Raw genomic sequence first — 18,601 nt, 5'->3', positions numbered from 1 at the left:
TCATGGAGGTTTCTTAAAATCCTAATTTAGGATTGATGCACAATGAGACCACTACTCCATAATTTTTTAGCAAAATGTTAATGTGAACGACAATAACCTTCATATACACTTAATTTATATTTATTATTTCATACTGTGAATGTTGTTCATCAAATTAACATTACGCATATAAGCCCTTAAGCTTAAGTCACTGAAATGTTTTTCAACCCTTTTTAACATCATAGTAACACATCTTGTTTATCTATGCTCTCCCCTCACAGCTTCTCTTCATAAAGCAAAGCTGTTGACGCACAATTTTAGAAAATCCAGAATGAACTGTATGGATTATTTTTTATTTGCCCTCCACTTCCACCCTGCACCCTTTTCCAGCCTGCTCTTTGCTGTGGGATGCTGGCCTGTGTTCTGTATTTGCTACATCCATAGTTTTTTTACTCTGTAGCTTCTGTTTTACTCAGAGAGAGGTAAGGGTACTTCCCCCATTCCTGCCCCCCTTGGGCTGGCTCCATCTCAACATTAAAATCACAAGTAGCTGGAGAGATGCCCTCTCCTCATGGGTCTCTGGGGATCTGGGTGTGGGGATACCATGGTGTTACTAGTCCCAGGATATGGCACTATTGCTTGTTTCCCTGCATCCCTGTCACATCTTTGCAAATGGTCCCTTTATTAAACTTCCTTGAATTCCACTACATTGGAGAGGGCCAACTATTTCCTTAGTGTCCCTGGCTGATGCAATAGTGGCCTTAGGAAATTGCCTCTTAAGATCGAATTCTGAATTGAGTTGCTCCTATCTGAGGAGCACAGGGATAAACTCCTGCTAGCGAGAAACATCATGATAATCCACGGGATGCGGTAGCATCCTGAGTCCTCAAATCATCTATCTGTGGCGGCAGCATGAGATGAAGTGCATACGAAGGGCAATTTATTCAAAGATCAGGTGGCCGGGGCACACAGTGGCTATGCCAACACTTTATAAATGATTATAAAGCTTAGAGTGTCACCTGGTTTCACCTGACCACCCTGGAGAGCATACATAGGGAAAAAGAAAATGAAACTCTGTTGAACATCCAAGGGTACCACTAAGAACATATCTTGAGAACAAGAATGTGTGGACGGAAGGCCTGAAGAAGCCCCTCACTTCCTGTGGTCTCAGGGAACACATGGCCGAGGACTAATCCCGAGGCTGCTGGTAAATGTGGCAGCACTGATGAAATGCTCGACCCTACCAGCCCTCCTAGCTAAAGGGAGGGAGGGGGACCCTGGGAAGGAGTACGGTATTTGGGCAAAATTTTAAAGGCTGAGAGCTTGTATTTCTCCCTATTCCCACAAACCTCCCTCACCAGCAGAGGCAGCCCCTCCACCGGTCCTTTATATTGATGACATTTGCTAATTAAATCTGATGAGCAAGAAACAGCTGTCAGGAGCTGGGAGGGTCTGAGACTTACCCCGCTGAAGCTTTACTGGAACACAGAGACACCCATTCCTTTACATGTTCTAGGGCCGCTTTCACTATACAAAGGTGGAGTCGAATAGTTCCAGGAGAAATCATATTGCCTGCAAAGCCTGTACTACTTAGTATCTGGCCCTTTACAAAGAAGTTTGCTGACCTGGGATCTAATCCAAGGAACCAAACAACTGGATGTGACAAGCAACATTCCATTATCAAGTCAAAGTGGTGAACACCAGCCCAGAGCTGAGCAGGCCCCAAGTTCACAAGCTGCACAGACGACACGGGTCCTGTAATATCTCCTCCTCCTACACTGTCTCTCTCAGGCTGTACCTCGGGGAAATCGGGGATCTCCTTGACCATTTCATAAAGGAAGACAAAGCCTGGTTTATGGACGGATGTGTATGGTAGGCCAGATGTGAGCAGAGCTGCGCTATAGCCTCCCCTCAGGGTAGATGAGAACACTCAGGGAGCAGAAGTTTGGATGGTACATCTAGTCCACTTCAAAGGGGAGAAGACACATCTCTGCTCTCTGCTGACTCAAGGGCACAGTCAACAGGTTGGGCAGCGGGTCAAGGGTTTGGAAAAAGCAAAATGAAAACTTGGTGACAAGTTAAGTCTGGGGAGGAGAGGTTTGTAAAAGGACATCTCAAAATAGGGACGGGGGACTTCCCTGGTGGCGCAATGGTTAGAAATCCACCTGCCATTGCAGGGGACATGGGTTTGAGCCCTAGTCGGGGAAGATCCCACATGCTGCGGAGCAACTAAATCCGTGTGCCACAACTGCTGAGCCTGTGCTCTGGAGCCCGTGAGCCACAACTACTGAGCCCATGTGTCACAACTACTGAAGCCTGCACGCCTAGAGCCCGTGCTATGCAACAAGAGAAGCCACCGCAGTAAGAAGCCCGTGCACCACAACAAAGACCCAACGCAGCCAAAAATAAATTAATTAATTTAAAAGAAAAATAGGGACAGGAAGTTAAGAAATTTGTGTCCCTAGTAAATGCCATCAGAGAATATCCAAGGTAAAGGAAGAGCTCAAAAATCAGGCAAACAAGACAACGTGTCCTGCGTAGGTGTTAGAACCTGTTTCCTCAGAGACCCCATTCCTCTTTGGTGAACCCATGTATACAATGGCCATAGCCGCAGATATGGGGGCTATGAAAGAGCTTAAACAGTCTCCGTCCTTCCAAGGCTGATTGGATGTGCCACCGCTGAGTGCCTGACCTGTGAACAGAGGCCAAGCAGAACCCCCAGTGTGACTCCACTCCCCAGGGACCAACCAGTTACCTGTGGCATGTCGGTTACATTAAACCCTTTCTACCACAGAAGAGGTGGTATTTTCCTCTCTGGAGTAGATGCATTTGCTGAGTATAGATTGCTGTACCTGCCCCCACTATCCATGCACAGACGTACAGAATGCTTTCTCTAGAACCAATGAATCTGTGGAGGTTTTCAAAGTGTGTCTAAAAATTCTTGGTCACTTCTCCCTTCAAGAGGGGAATCTTAATTTGTGTCCCTTGAGTGGTGTGGACTTAGGGACTCACAGTGGCAGATGTGATGTGCTATCACTTCCTAGATTAGGTTATAAAAGACTGCAACTTAAATCCTGCCTGTTTTCTCTTTCATTTTTTCAGCTGGGGGCAGCCAGCTGTGTATCTATCACCAGGCAGCCCTGTAGAGAGAGGCTGTGTTGGGAGGAACTATGGCCAGAAGTGGGCTTGGAGGTGAAGTCTGCTCCAGGATGGCCTCTAGAGACTGCAGGTCCCATGAAGTTTGACTTCAACCTCTGGCCCTGAGCCAGAGCCACCTAGCTCAGCCAGTCGATTCCTGACCCACAGGACCTGTGAGATAATGTCTGTTGTTTCAAGCCACTACATTTGGTCTAATGTGTTACACAGCAATAGAGAATTAGGTGTCCCACACAACACCGCCTCCAGTGGGAAGGCTTGGAATTCACTAGTCTTCTACCAGCTGCCTGTGGAGGCTCAGTTATGGTGCCAGATGCAGATGACAGCTGGCCAGGTCGGGTGTGTCCTGTCACTCGGCTCGTGCCTTAGACCAGCAGTGGTCCCTCCTGTGGCCAGAGTGTACAGTTCTGGGAATGAGAGGTAGTGGTGAGAGTGTCCCCTCTCACTGTCGCAGGCAACAGCCCTTTCATGGGATTTTCTACACTTCAGACTCCTTGGGGAAAAACAGCACATGACTACTTCAAGCATAATAGTCCACTATTAATATTTAAACATATTAATTAGCCACTTAAAAACCATTAAATAATGATTTATACATTTAACATATAAAATATTTCATAATGATACCTAGCTTATGAAAAATAAAGAAAATTTTAATAACTGTGCCCCAAGACACTGGTTTTCTATGTGTTCATGATCTTTTTATTCAATTTTTCAGGAGGCAGGCAGAGCACTGCATTGTCATGCTGTGAAAATGTGTTCAATAAAACCTAGATATGCTTTATTAGGACCAAAGAACTTTATTTTAAATATCAAAACAACACAAAGAACTAGTTCAATATACAATACACTTCCTAGTCTTCACAGACAACTGAATTTTTCTATAAAGACATTGGTACTCAGGATACACGAGACAGTCAAAATATCTATAAAACTCACAAGATACTTTACACACAGTTGACAAAATAATGAATCTTGATATTTTAGATTTTTCTTTGCAATCGTTTTTTAAAAGAGTTCTCATGATTAAAAAGAAAACTTAGGATTGGAGACTGAAAACTAGGTTCATAGGCATTTCCACTTTAGTGTACATCATAAATCCCGTAATCAGAACACTTCCTACACAACACGGAGCAGCCAAGTGCCCACCTCTGTGCTCATGTTTTGGTAGCCGCACGCATCGGTTGTAAAACAGTTTTGTCCACAGGGATAAGAAAAGTCCGATTGTTACAAGGAATAAAAATTTTGTAATTACAAAGCAGGAATACCAAGCAACGAGGCGAAATAACAATGAGAAGTGTGCATGCTCTTCTTTCAAGAAATGTTTTAAAATCGCCAGCAGTAATGCAAGCACCGAAATTACTTCTTTACCTAAGAATTTGGAAAAAAGCAGAACAAAAGATGTATATCCATCTTTGTATAACCTCTAGTCTCTGAATATAATTCTTATTTTCTCTCTATATAAATGGCTACAGAGGCTAAATTTAAATTGGGGATTTTTCAACACAGACTCAAGATCAATGCACAGCAAGTTGAAAAGTGAAAAGTAAACACAGTACAGACGCTCTCTCTACCAGACCTTTCCCTCATCCTCCACATGACCTAATGCTGTAACTTCTACCTTATTAAGGCCACTTCCAAAGAGGAAGCGCAGAAAACATGCAACTATTGCAGGAAAAAAGTACCTTGAAGTAGAAATAATTTTAGAGGAAATAAGGGAACGATCCCCCCTTCCTAAACCACTACAGACTTTACTGAGAGGAATGTGCAAAAGAAAGGGGGGGACCTAAAAAGAACTGTCTATGGTTCCTAGAAATTATCAAAAAATTATTCTCACATTATCCATTATTCAATCTAATAGTAACATTTACTGTAACACTATTAAAAGTTTTAGAAATGCTACTTTTGTTTCTTATTAAAAAATACATTTCGAGTCATTTTAAATTTGGCAATGAATCTTAGAATAATCCAACATGACTTTAAAAGTCCCAATTTTTCCTGAGTTCATCAACTCAATTTGTTTGTTGGTTGGGATCTTGCTGCTTTTTATGAGACCCATCTCAAACCATCACCTCTGGCTCAGTTTTAGGCAAACTGAAAAAAGAAGTGGTTCAGTGTAGAGCTGGGTGGTTTGGTAACTGATTATTAACAAGAAAAGGTGGGGGATGGGAGGAGGAGAGGCAGACACACTGCTCTTTTTACTTTATTTGTCAGATTCCTCTAATGAGCATCTAGAGACAGGCCCAGGAGTGGCTTCACAGTAACTAGAAAGGCCACAGTAGTAGAGATTTAAAAAAAAAAAAAAAAAAAAAAAAAACACACTAGTACTTGGTGCCAATTTTCCTACAAAAACATAAAGCAACCTAAAAACAACTGTTGCCTGACCAGCAGGCAACACACACATAAGACCCATAACAACAACAAAACCACAATCATTTTTTAACCAAAACAATCTAGCCAGCAGAGTCAACTCCAAGCAAGTATAGCGCACTGAAAAGGCACAAAGCATTCAATCCAGAGAAGACTGGGCATATATAAAAGGACACTGTCAAAGAGCTGATGCTCCCCGTCTGACTTTCCACCAATGATACAGCAGAGTGATCTGCTAGGAAGAGAACGCAAACAAACTTACACACACACACCAGTTAATGGTGTTTTTAATTCGTTTGCAATTATAGAGTGAAAAGCAATGAATGACATTTAAATACTTGTTAGCCCTTAACTAATAGCTTATAGTCACTCCTCAAAGATGTTTTGACAATTTTAAGGTTGATAGAAAATTATTTAGGTACCTACTTCATGATCTACCATCACTTTAAAGAAAGTCACTTAATAAAGCACCAGTTTAAAACCCTATTTTTGCTACTCCTCTTCAACAGATGACTAAGTTACTTACTTAAAAGTATGCAAAGATCACTGCCTTCACAGTCGTTGGTGAAATCTTGCTGGCATGAAGAACAAACCCTAATCTTAAATAGCATTTTAGGCTGCAAAAAATAGGTGGGGTTTCTTACAAAAAAATCTTCAGCTTGTCTTAAAAAAAATTCTAAGGCAAAATTAATTAATAGTGTAGTGTAAAAAGTAAGCTTATTTTTAGCATTTAATAGTGTCCACTTAAAAGATAACATTCAATTAATTAAACTGAGGAAAACTGAGTATTTTTATTTGTAACTGGTTTGTCAGTATGACTATTCCCAGAGTATTTTCTTCTGTTCTCATTTTTATACATATAAACACAAACATTTAATCTTAGTATTCAAACGATTTTTTAAAAAAATCCATAATCCTAGGACTTCAACTGTGCTTCTTTGGACACATATTTATTCAAACAACAAAGAATTTAAATTCTTTTAAACTATTTTAATACCTACTAAAAATCTTTGGTACATTTAAGTAAAAATGGATTAGGTTAACAAATTCCTACATTTGATAAATTATTCAATTTACATAATAAGTGCTAACTGCTATCAACTACAAAATTAATTTAAAACAATAAATTATGCTCATAAAATAAAAAATTCTGCATGAGGCTAAACTTAGTTGCAAGATTCAAAATTTTAAGTATAAAATTTACAGAATTAATGGGTTTTAGAGTTAATGGAGCATTTGTTCAAAATGCTCCAAATCACAATGTGACAAAAGGTTAACTGAAAAGAGCAGGCCTCATTTCATATTTTTTTGTGCCAACTTCAAAAACTTATATACATTCAGTTTGCTCAAATCCATGAGGTTTTCACAATTGTAAAATTTCGTATATTCTAATTTGGAAATTAGAGGCAGATTTGTTTGTCTGTTCACCCGCTGAGGTTATTTCTTCATAAGAATTATACTACCTACCTCCCAGACTGTTTTCAAGATTACATGAGAAAACGCAGTGCCCGGCACCTTGTAAGCATTCATTAATGCTCCATTTCTTTCCCTATTAGTAGCTCTGCCACTTATTAATGATGTAGGCTTAACCTCAGATTCTTTATCTCTAACATGGGAATACAGTATGTCATTTCTATTTCAGAGCTGGTTATGAGGTTTAAATGAGATAACTGTGAAAGCATTGTATAAAACAGTAAACTACTATTCAAGTTTGTTATCTACAATAATAACTAAATATAATTATGTTTCACTTTATATAAGAGATGTATTCCAGAAAAGTTCTATACTGTAAACCAATTCCTACAATCAAATCATATATTTAAAGCATTAGGAGATTATTATTAAAAGAACCCTAAAGTCAATACCTTCAAAAAGCAAGGTATTCTTTTGAATGTTGAAAATGCAACACCGCAACACCCTCTTTTTCTGCTACCAAACATATAATATACCACACACATATACATATATACCATTTGCCTTTCTGTAAGTCCAAACTTTTCTACATTGGTTTATATGCAAGGCAGGGTACACTTTTAGATATGATTTCTTTTCATCATACTAAGTTTTTTAGTTAAGTCTTGCAGGTCTTTATGATAAAAATCATAAAGATATGTATTTTTTAAAGTCATTTTGAAAGACAGAATAATAGTACCTCATATAGTCAAGTTCTATCATGTAAGTACTCCAGACATAACATTTCCACACGAAAGTAAGAATGCTTTATAAAGAATTAATACATAACTAGTATCTATCGGTCCTAGGATAATTATAACCAAACTTTAATAAATGAGGCAAAACTCAGGTTGGTTTTATTACTTACATGAGCTACTTTGGTTAACTGCCCTAATTCTCAACTTTTTTTTCTTTTGTTTTATTTCCATTAGTGTGGTGAGTATTCCTGTAAAGTACCTTCATTTCTTAAGTGCTTCAGGAAACAAGTTTCCACATTATTAAGTGGTTAAATTTTATTCACTAAAACTTCATTATTTTATTTGTGATTTTTTTCACAAGGGCTGGGCCAGACTTTACACAAAAAAAGTGCTTAAAGCAATTAGGAGTGTAAACAAAACTGAAGTAGAAAACTCTTAAAATTGCTATTTTCCAGGAGTTTACATACAAATGACATGCTAATAATAAATCAACCCTGCCTATTCTCTAACCCTTTAAGCAGCTCTACTAGGAAACATCCTAGTTTAAGTTTAAACTGACTTGAAAATATGGAAAGTGCACATCTTTAAAGGTTATTTTACAATTCTGACTGACTTTTTCCTCATTTAATTTTAATCAGTGAGGCTTTGCTCCAACTGCTATTGACTTTTACCAAGTCCTCAACTTTCGTCTCATACAAAAATAAAAATCAAGGATAATTACAGACATTAGGCTTATTGTAAAGCAAAAGTAAAGATCTCGATTACATGTAAATCTGTATACAAATAATGGTTCCCTTTAATTAAAAAACATTAAGTTCAATTAGACACAAATTTTATGTTTGTTTGGCACCTTTTCTAACAATCATATATGAAATCTGTAGGTTCTATTTCCCAGAGTTTCAGTTAGCAAAGGTAAATGAGACCAAAAGTAGCTTGTTAAATTTTCACTAATTAGTTATAACTGCCCTTCCCATAGTAAGATGAAGATATATGTTGTGATATGTTATTGTTTCTGAAATAAATGGCAAAATACATAAGGTGAACTTACCTTGAAAAATATCTAGTTAAAACTGTCATATTTTGCTTTTAACACATTTTCAACTTGTGTAATTTAATGCCTAGACCTGTATTTGCATTTCTTATTCACAATAATTGAAGCACAGGCAAAAACCAACCATCTGGGTAATTATTTCAATTCTACATTTCCTTTAATGAGCTAATCCTGCATTAGTTAGCTTTCTGGCTTTGAGTTTGTCAAAAGACCAAAGGATAGTCATAAACTGAAATTATGGCCGGATGAAAAAAGAACACCCAACTATCCAAGACTTTCTTATAAATTCAAATTCCTGATTTCAGTTTTTAAAAATCTGGAAGAAATAATCATGACACTTAAGTTAGGATAAGGAACAGTTGCAATTATCAGTTCTATATACTCTTGTATTCTTTCTTAAAAGCTACATCATCCTTAACACTTGTTTGGAAGATGGGGAAGGGAGAAATGAGGAATGAGACTAAAGAAGAATAAAAATTTCCATTGATGACTAAAAACAAATACCCTCATAATGTTAACAGTAATAGTTTTGAAAAGTTAAAGAAACCATTAAAAATTAGCATTAGCCTTTAAAAAAATCATAAAAATGTCCATTTCAAATATTATACCTCAAAATATGTCCAAATATTCGTATGTTCAGTAAACAGAGATACATATTTTTCTTGATTTGAAATGGTTCTGAGGACTTGAGAAACTAGAGAAAATGAAAAAATAGCAGCCCCACTAAGTTAAAAGCTGTCAGCTCTAGGCTACCATTAACACGTAACCACAGAAAAAGTCTGTGGAATGCTTAGATTTACTCATGAATGATGCTCACGATTAGAAATATTTTGTACAGCGGTGGCATTATCAAGGCCCAATAACGTTCCAAGATAAGACTGTTCTCTAGGATCTAGCATTTGTTCAGGTCGGACTGGATGAACTATATTTGCAGGCTGAGGAGTAAGAGTGTATTTCTCCAGGAAAGCTAAGTCAGCTGCTCGTGGGTAATCAGTGGATGGCTGCTGTGGCGACAAGATCTCGTGAGAAGGTGGAGGGAGAGTAGTGGTGTGACGCACCAGGTCACTCTGAGTGTCAGGCATCTGGACTGGAACCAGCGTTACAGGGACACACACTTCAGCAGACACACTCTGCAACATAGTCTTGGCTTCTGACGGGTAAACTTTGGGCTGGTCCATATATTGTTTTGTTTCTGTTTGAAAGATTTTATCATCGGACGAGTACTCTACTGGCAAGGATACAAGCTTCTCCTCAGAAGCACTGAGAGGATCGTCAGGTGACTTTATGCCATGAACGTGGTCAATGTGGTATTTCAGCTTGTCTTTCCGCTTAAATGTTGCATTACAGTGCTGACAGTTGAAAGGCCGGGCATCAGAATGAATGACCAAGTGTTTTGTTAAAGTTTTCTTAATTCTAAAAGATTGATTGCAAATTTGACACTTGTATGGTTTTTCACCTGTATGAACACAAATGAAATTAACTGTAAAACGCAGTCACTTGGTAAGACAATGATTTTAATTAAGTAGCAAATTTTCCATGGGAATTCTTACATGAACTTAATAAAAGCAGTAATGCATGCTATCACAAAGTGGAGACAGTATAGTAACTGGTAAAGAGAATGAGCTCAAACATCCAAAAGATCTTAGTTTGAATTCTAGCTACACCATTTACCAGGCAAACCTGGAGCAAGCTCCCCAACTTCTAAGCACAGTTTCCTCACCTGTTATATGGAATAATAACAGTACCTACCTCACAGACTTGGTGAAAGGACTGAATGAGAAAATGAAATAATAGTGCTTAGCATTACACTGGCACGTGGTAAGTACTTGATAAACCTAGGCTGTTGTCATTATTGTTTGCTTGCTATTATTCCCACTATAGCCCCTAAAAGAGTTGTAAACTAGAGCATTTGATTTCCTCCCACCCAAGAAGGATAAAAGCTAAAACAGCAACTCGATTAACCTGGTTCTTTGGATCAGAATGAGAAGTAGTAACACCAATGTCTAGCCTGATGTTAGAATAAGGAGAGTTGATGAGGATCAAGAATAAGGAAGCTTGGGCTTCCCTGGTGGCGCAGTGGTTGAGAGTCCACCTGCCGATGCAGGGGACACGGGTTCGTGCCCCGATCCGGGAAGATCCCACATGCTGCGGAGCAGCTGGGCCCGTGAGCCATGGCCGCTGAGCCTGCGCGTCCGGAGCCTGTGCTCCGCAACAGGAGAGGCCACAACAGTGAGAGGCCCGCGTACCTCAAAAAAAAAAAAAAGAAGAAGAATAAGGAAGCTTGGCCAGTTTTCAATTCTTCCTGAGTCAGGTTCTCACACAGAAGTTTTTGGTTTTTGTTTTTTTCCCATGAAACATAAATTCCTACAGTAGCCAGGGTGGTTGGCTAATCCCCGAAAGTTATGATTTTGTTACCTTACATGGTGAAAGGGTCTCTGCAGATATGATTAAGGTTAAAGACCCTGAAGTGGGGAGATTAACCAGGTAGGCCCAATCTAATCACGTGGGTCTTTAAAAGCAGTGATAACTGCGGATGAAAAGGTCAGAGAGCTGTGACAAGAGAACTCAATCCCAAACTGCTGGTTCTGAAAATGGAAGAAGGAGGCTAGGACCCATGGAATGTGGCAGCCTCTAGAAGCTGAGAAAGCTCTCAGCTTACAACCAGTTAAAAAACTAGAACCTGGGCCCTGGTCCTGCAACTCAAAGAATCGATTCTACCAATAACCCAAATGAGCAGGAAACAGATTCTCCTCTAGAGCCTCCAGAAAGAAATGGAGCCCTACCAACCCTGAGGTTTTAGCTTGGGGTCACACTTCTCACCTACAGATTTGTTACATCATAAACTTGTATTGTAAGCCATTTGCAAGAGAGGGGTACATAAGACAAAGTGATCAGTCTAACATACATATAATTGGAGTCCCAGAAAGAAAATAAGAGTATAGGTCAAAAACAGTATTTGAAAGAAAAACTGACTGAGAATCTTCCTAAATGAAAGACAAGTCATAGATGCAATAAGTTCTACACATCTAACAAAATACAAAAAGAAAGAAAAAAAAAAACAACCCCCAAAACACATCTGGGCACACTATAATAAAACTACTGAAAATCAAAGACAGAAAAATCTTAAAAAGCAGTGAATTAAAGAGAGATTTCTTTCAAATGAGCAACAATAAGACTGCCAGTATATTTTTCAACAAACACTAGAGAAGGTCAAAGAGGAAAAAAATGACACATTTAAAATATTGAAAGAAAAATAACTGCTAATGTAAATTCTATAGTCAGCCAAATAGTCTCCATAAAGTAAAATAACATTTTCAGACAATCAAAACCTAAGAGAATTTGGTGCCAGCAGATATGCACAAAAGGGAATCCTACATGAAGAAGGAAAATGGTCATGAAGGAAGGAGTGGAGAGTAAAGGGTAAATATGGTTAAAAATAAATGAGTTATTTAAAGCAAACAAAATAATAATGTTTTACATGGTTTAAAGTATATGTAAAATTAAAATACATATAACACGTAAAGGCTGAGAGAGATGAGGTGTCATAAGGTCTTTGAATTGTCTAGAAAAGGGATCAAGAACTAATTTAAGATAGACTCTAATAATTTAAGAAGAATACATGTTGTGATCTTCAAGGTGACTACTAAAAGAATACTGAAAGAACATACAATTAACAAGTAAACTGAGGGAAAATGGGTAATAAAAATACTTCATAATTACAAGGAAATGAAGACAAGAAAAAGAAAGCATCAAGAAACAGACGGGACAAATAGCATGATGACAGATTTGAACCCAAATAAATGAGAAATCATGTGACATTTAAATGAACTAAACATCCTGATTAAAAGAGTTTATCATAATAAAATAATATTCCAAAGACACACATCTTAAATACAGGCCCATATAAGGACTGAAAGTAAAAAGAAAAAAATACCACATAAATATTATCCAAAAGAGAGCTGGTCCTTTATCCCAGCATAAAAAGGGACATTTTACAATGATATAAAGGACCATCAACAGTAAGATATAACCATCTGTACATAGCTAATAACACAGCCTCAAAATATATAAGGCAAAAAACTGAAGAACTCAAAATGAAAAATAGATAATTTATAATCAACAGTTAGGTTAGAGATTTTAACATATAGCTCTCAGTAACTTATAGAATAAGTAGACAAAAATATCATATTAGAATGCAGAATATTTGAATAAAATACATTCTCTGACAAAAGTGGAATTAAGCTAGACATTAGTAACATAAAAATACTTAGAAATCCCCAAATATTTAGGAATTGGGCAATACAGTACAATTTAAAATAAAGCACAAATGAGAGAATAAATCAGAAGACATTAAAAACTATTTTTAACTGAATTCTAATGAAAACATAAAATATAAAATGAGTTGTGAACTGTAACTAAAGCAGTATTTAAAGTGTTTAGAACTTTAAAATATGTATAATAAAAAATAAGAAATGCCAAATTTAATTAAGTTAGGCATCTATATAAAGAAGACAGGGAAAGACAGAAATTAAACCCAAATAAAATAGAAAGAATAAAAAAGAGAAAAGCAGAAAAGAAATATACAACAAATATGAAAGAGAAAAAAAATCAACAAAATCTAGTAGTTTTTTGAAAGATTAATAAAATCAACAAATTTCTAGAAAGAAAAAACAAATTACCAATAGGAATAAAATAAGGTTATCACTAAAGATCCTATAATCATTAAAAATAAATAATACTCTGAATTTTGCCAATAGATTTTATATTTTAGATTAAATAAAATTCCTTAAAAATGAAACAAGAATTGAAAATCTGACAGCTCTGAAACTATTAAGGAATCTTTAATTGAAACCTTTCTCCAAAGAAAACAAGTTCAGTGGAATTTATCAGTGAATTCTTCCAAATAGTAATGAGGAAATAATGCCAATATTATATAAACTCCTCCAGTTAACTGAAAAAAGATGTATTATTTCCCAAATTATTTTTTGATGCCAGCATAGTCATAATAAAACCTGTTAGGGACATAACAAGGAAAAAAAAATAGACAGTATGTCTCATGACCATGGATCAAAAAAAAAAAAAAAAAACCCCAAACAAAAATCAATGTATTTTATCACAATAATAAAGAACAAATATATAATCACCTCAATAAAAGCAGGGAAAAATCTGATAAAATTCAACACCTATTCATGACAAATACTCTAACTAAACTAGGAACAGATGATAATTTCTTTATCTGAAAAACAGTATCTACAAAAATCTATAAAAACCATACTCAGTAATGAAATATTGAAAGCTTTTCCCTGGAGACAAGGATTTCCACTATCAATATACCACTGATGATATGAACCAAAGCAATAAGGCAGAGAGAGAGAGAGAGAGAGAGAGAGAGAGATGCAAGGACTTAAAAAGGGAGAAATAAACTGTGATTATTCACAGATGGCCAGTTTGTATGCTTTAGAAAATCCAAAAGTAGCTAGAAGGTATTTGTGTTTGGAAATTTATAAGCTGTTTCTAAATTCATATGAAAACATAGAGGAAAAAGAGTAAGAAAGACAATGAAAAAGAACAAAGTTGGAGTATTTACACTACAAGATATCGAAAGCCACAGTACTTTATATGGTATAGTAATGGTGAAAGAATATACAGATAGTCCAATGAACACAAGAGAGTCCAGAAACAAACCACACATATATGATCACTTAACTTAAAACAAATAGGCCATTGAAATGCTCTGAGGCAAGGATGGTCTTTCCAATAAACGGTGCTAGGGCCACTAGATAACCACATGTCAAAAAAACAAAGAACTTTGACCTTACCTCATAATAAACACAAAAATAAGATAAAGTTCATAATCTAAATATGTAAGTTAAAATAAATCGTCAGAAGGTAAAAGAAAAAATATTAATGACCCTGGGGTAGGCAAAAGTTTCTTAAAGGGGATACAATAAACCTAACTAGAAAGAAGAAACTTGATACAAGACTTCTTTAAAATTTGGGACCTTCAGTCATTGAAAGATATCATTACTAGAGTGGAAAAGCCAGCCACAGACTAGAAGACACCTGTAATTTAGATATCCAACAATGAACTCATACCCAGAATATAGAAAGAATTCCCATAAATCAATTTGAAAAAGATGGACAATCCAATTTAAGAAAATCAGCAGAAGAATGAATCATGTGTTCCATAAAAGTGAATATCCAATGACCAATAAGTGTATGGAAAGGTGCTCAATATCATTACTCATCACAGATATGCAAATTAAATCCACTTTGAGACAGTGCTACATATCCAACAGAATGGCTAAAAAAAGAGACACTATCAAGTATTGGTGAAAATGTGGAGCAACTGGAATTCTCATACACCATACACTACTGGTAGGAGGTAAATTGTCACAATTACCTTGGAAAACTGGTTAGTAGTGTCTACTAAAGTAAAACATATGCATATCCTATAAGCCAGCAATCCCAGGGCTAGGCATGTACACAAGAGAAATGAATGCAGTGTGTATGAAAAATCATAGACAAGAATATTTAGAGCAGCTTTATTTATAATAGACCCAAGTAAACACAAACCAAGTGTCTATCAAAGTAAAACGGATAAATAAATTTTGATATATTCATATGAAAATGAAAAGAAACAAACTACTTCCATGGATGAATCTCATAGACATATGACTGAAAGAAACCAGACAAAAGAGTGCATACTGTATGATTCCATTTATATGAAGTTCAAACAGACAGACTAATTAATGGTGACATAAGTCAAAATAATGATTATTTTGCAAGGAGGTTACTGATTGGGAGGGGCCAGGGAGGGTGCTTCTGGAGTTCTGAATGTCCTACATCCTGATCTGAATGGTGGTTACATAGAAGCACTCATTTATAAAAATTCATTTGTGTACTTTATGTGTTATACTTCAATAAAAAACAGCTTAAAAATTCTGCCAAGTCTAAAATCAAGCCCTAAATTTATCAGCTTTATACCCATTTTAACTGAATGTATTACATCTCAACAAGACTACTGCTGAATAGACATAATTACTACTCTGAGGATTACACAAGCAAAGCACATAAGAGATGAGAATAAGACATTTGTAGAAAAAAATCTTATATCCATTTTCCAATGAATTTCTCTAATTGTGTGGTTTGAAAACATACATGAGTTTAGAGGGTAGTTGTAGGAAAACATGATAAATTCATTCCTTGAATAAATATTTATTAAGCACCTACTATTTACAAGTCCTGGGCTAGGCGCTGATCATATCTGTTCATTTGAAGCACTTAAGGGTACTGACCTGGCCAAAACTAAAACCAATCACTTATTTGTACCTCTTCTAAAGAAGGAACAATGGAAGAGAAGAAGTCAGTAGGGACTCCGGCAAGGGTATTCCAAAAAACAAGAATCTAACAGTACAGACAATGCAGTAAGGGTACCTGCACTAGAGAAAAGGAATCTGGGGAACACAATTATTCTCATCACCAGAGAGGTGCACTGTTACAACAGGAAAGATGGCTCAGCATCCTTCACCATTTCCTCAGTAAATGATTCCATACAATTATTACCTAATTTTATTCTATAACTACATTTAGCAATTCTCCTTCTGATGAATAAATTTAGCAACTCTACTTCCTTGATAAGAGAAAAGGACACCTTGGCCAGCACACATTAATATCTCATTCTCTAGAAGGTTAATAGTAAGCTGACACTCTGGTGATTCTACTTCCAGTGGTTATTGAAGAACTCCTTAGAATACTTATAACTATTAGTGCACAGATATAAAATTGAGTTTCTGGACCTGTAAATCTCAGGAGTGGACTTGGGAGCATAGCACCCAGTTCTTGGAACAGCTGCTCTGTGAAGTCCTGTCTGGGTAGCCTGCTGATCACTTTAGATCAAGAGGTGGCAAACTATAGCCTGAAAGCCAAATACAGTCTCTTGCCAGTTTTGGTATATAACATTTTCTTGGAATGTGGTCACATTCATTTATTTATACCCTTCTATGGCTGCTTTCATGTTACCACAGAAAGTTGAGTGGTTGAGACGGAGACTGTCTGGCCCACAGAAACTTAAATATTTACTATCCAGCCCTTTACCAAAAAAGTGGGCTGACCCCTGCTTCAAATGATTTCTCCTTCTCATTTCATAACAGCCATAAACTTTATCTTATTCTGTAACAGAGCTCATTTCCTTAATTTTCAATGGACAGAGGGACTTGCCCCTAATTCCAACTAACTTTGAGATATCCAGAATTGAGAATTCCACGGTCATTGGTCATCAACTAATTACTACAAATCAGTGTTTTCAAAAAACTTAATGCAGTTAGAAAGCCAGCTCTTATTAACTTTCTCCTCTAGATAATTCCTGTAGTTTTACAATTCTTAATCATCAGTGGTTTCAAATTAACTTTTCGTAAGTTCACCAACTTTTTCAAATCATGAGTTTATTAGGCATATTACTTATAACTAGTGTGGAGACTAGCATTAATATAGTTTCCTCATTTTTTACATTTTTATATATTTATATACCCCCCAAATTATGACTTTCTCATTTTGAGAGAGGTGTAATTTTATTTTTAACAGCAGTACTATATCAGTAATAAATTCTTTACTGAAATTCTTTGCTATTGAAATTGCCCAAATCCAGTTATTTCCAATTTTGATATTTATGAAATCAATTATTTTTCCCTACCAGAACAGCAGCTTGACAAAATCCAAAGTAAATATAAAGCAAGGCAGCCATAAATGCATTAATGGGTTTCTTTCTTAAAAAGAAGGAAAGAAAGCTTTAAAAATTGTTAATTTACATGAGAAGTCAAACAAGAACTATGACAACATATAGGAAAAAATCCAACAATCTATGTTTCAATATATGGTAGCATTGCCAAGGGAAAAAAGGAAAGATTAAGAAAATAACTTCTGGAAACCAGCTGAAGCAAATCATTCTACTATAACTACCTATAAATCACAACAAATCATTCTACTATAAATCACAACTGACTATGTAAAAAGGAAAGCTATGCAACAGTAACTTGGGGGCTTTCCTGGTGGCACAGTCGCTAAGAATCCACCTGCCAATGCAGGGGACACAGGTTCAAGCCCTGGTCTGGGAGGATCCCACATACCACGGAGCAACTAAGGCCATGTACCACAACTACTGAGCCTGCACTCTAGAGCCTGCGAGCCACAACTGCTGAGCCCATGTGCCACAACTACTGAAGCACGCGCACCTAGAGCCCGTGCTCTGCAACAAGAAAAGCCACAACGAGAAGCCTGTGCACTGCAACGAAGAGTAGCCCCTGCTTGCCGCAACTAGAGAAAGCCTTCACACAGCAACGAAGACCCAATGCAGCCAAAAATAAATAAATAAATAAATAAATATAAAACAGTAACTGGTAAACAGGACAATGAGGTCATATTTGAATTACTCTTTTAAAAGAGAAGAAAATAAAAGAAATGTCTTCAGAGCATCTCATAGATATAGAGGAACCAAAAACAACCAGAAAAGGGGACGATGAGAACTAAAAGTTGAATAAATTCCCTATGGAAAAAAATTTTCCCAAATTCTACAAAATGATATTCAAAAGTATTGAAGCTTACATAATAATGAATAGTAGATCAGAATATTGTCTGTTCATGACATCAATTCTAATAAGTAAAAATCTTACTGGGGGAAAAAACAAAACAATTTCACCAAGAACAACAAAGTATAAATGTCCATATTTCACTTCTGAATAATTACACAAAAATATATACAAAATACCCATTAGGTTTTACCTGAATGTGTCCGAAAATGCATTTCCAGACTTGATTTGCCTTTAAAAATTTTCTTACAAACATCACACTGATGAAAGGTTGCTTTATATCTAAGAAAATAAAAAGGTTTGAGCTTTTC

General features: G+C 36.5%; 1 protein-coding gene across 3 annotated transcripts in view; it reads right to left on the bottom strand.

The window, feature by feature from the left end:
* Positions 1 to 3,915: 3,915 nt before the first annotated feature.
* ZBTB41 (zinc finger and BTB domain containing 41) overlaps positions 3,916 to 18,601 on the bottom strand; it is a 51,104-nt gene continuing 36,418 nt past the window's right edge. For all 3 annotated transcript variants that reach the window (XM_027122139.1, XM_027122140.1, XM_027122142.1), the window contains 2 exons: positions 18,484 to 18,572; positions 3,916 to 10,162 (listed from right to left, as the gene is read on the bottom strand). In XM_027122139.1, coding sequence (XP_026977940.1) covers positions 9,507 to 10,162; positions 18,484 to 18,572 — 745 coding nt within the window. In that variant the 3' untranslated portion in view covers positions 3,916 to 9,506. The remainder of the gene's footprint in view (positions 10,163 to 18,483; positions 18,573 to 18,601) is intronic.

Source organism: Aethalodelphis obliquidens, unplaced genomic scaffold, assembly GCF_003676395.1.
Source record: "Aethalodelphis obliquidens isolate GAN/ISIS:26980383/991018 unplaced genomic scaffold, ASM367639v1 scaffold24, whole genome shotgun sequence".
Classification (NCBI taxonomy): domain Eukaryota; kingdom Metazoa; phylum Chordata; class Mammalia; order Artiodactyla; family Delphinidae; genus Aethalodelphis; species Aethalodelphis obliquidens.
This window is presented reverse-complemented; position numbering and strand designations above follow the sequence as displayed.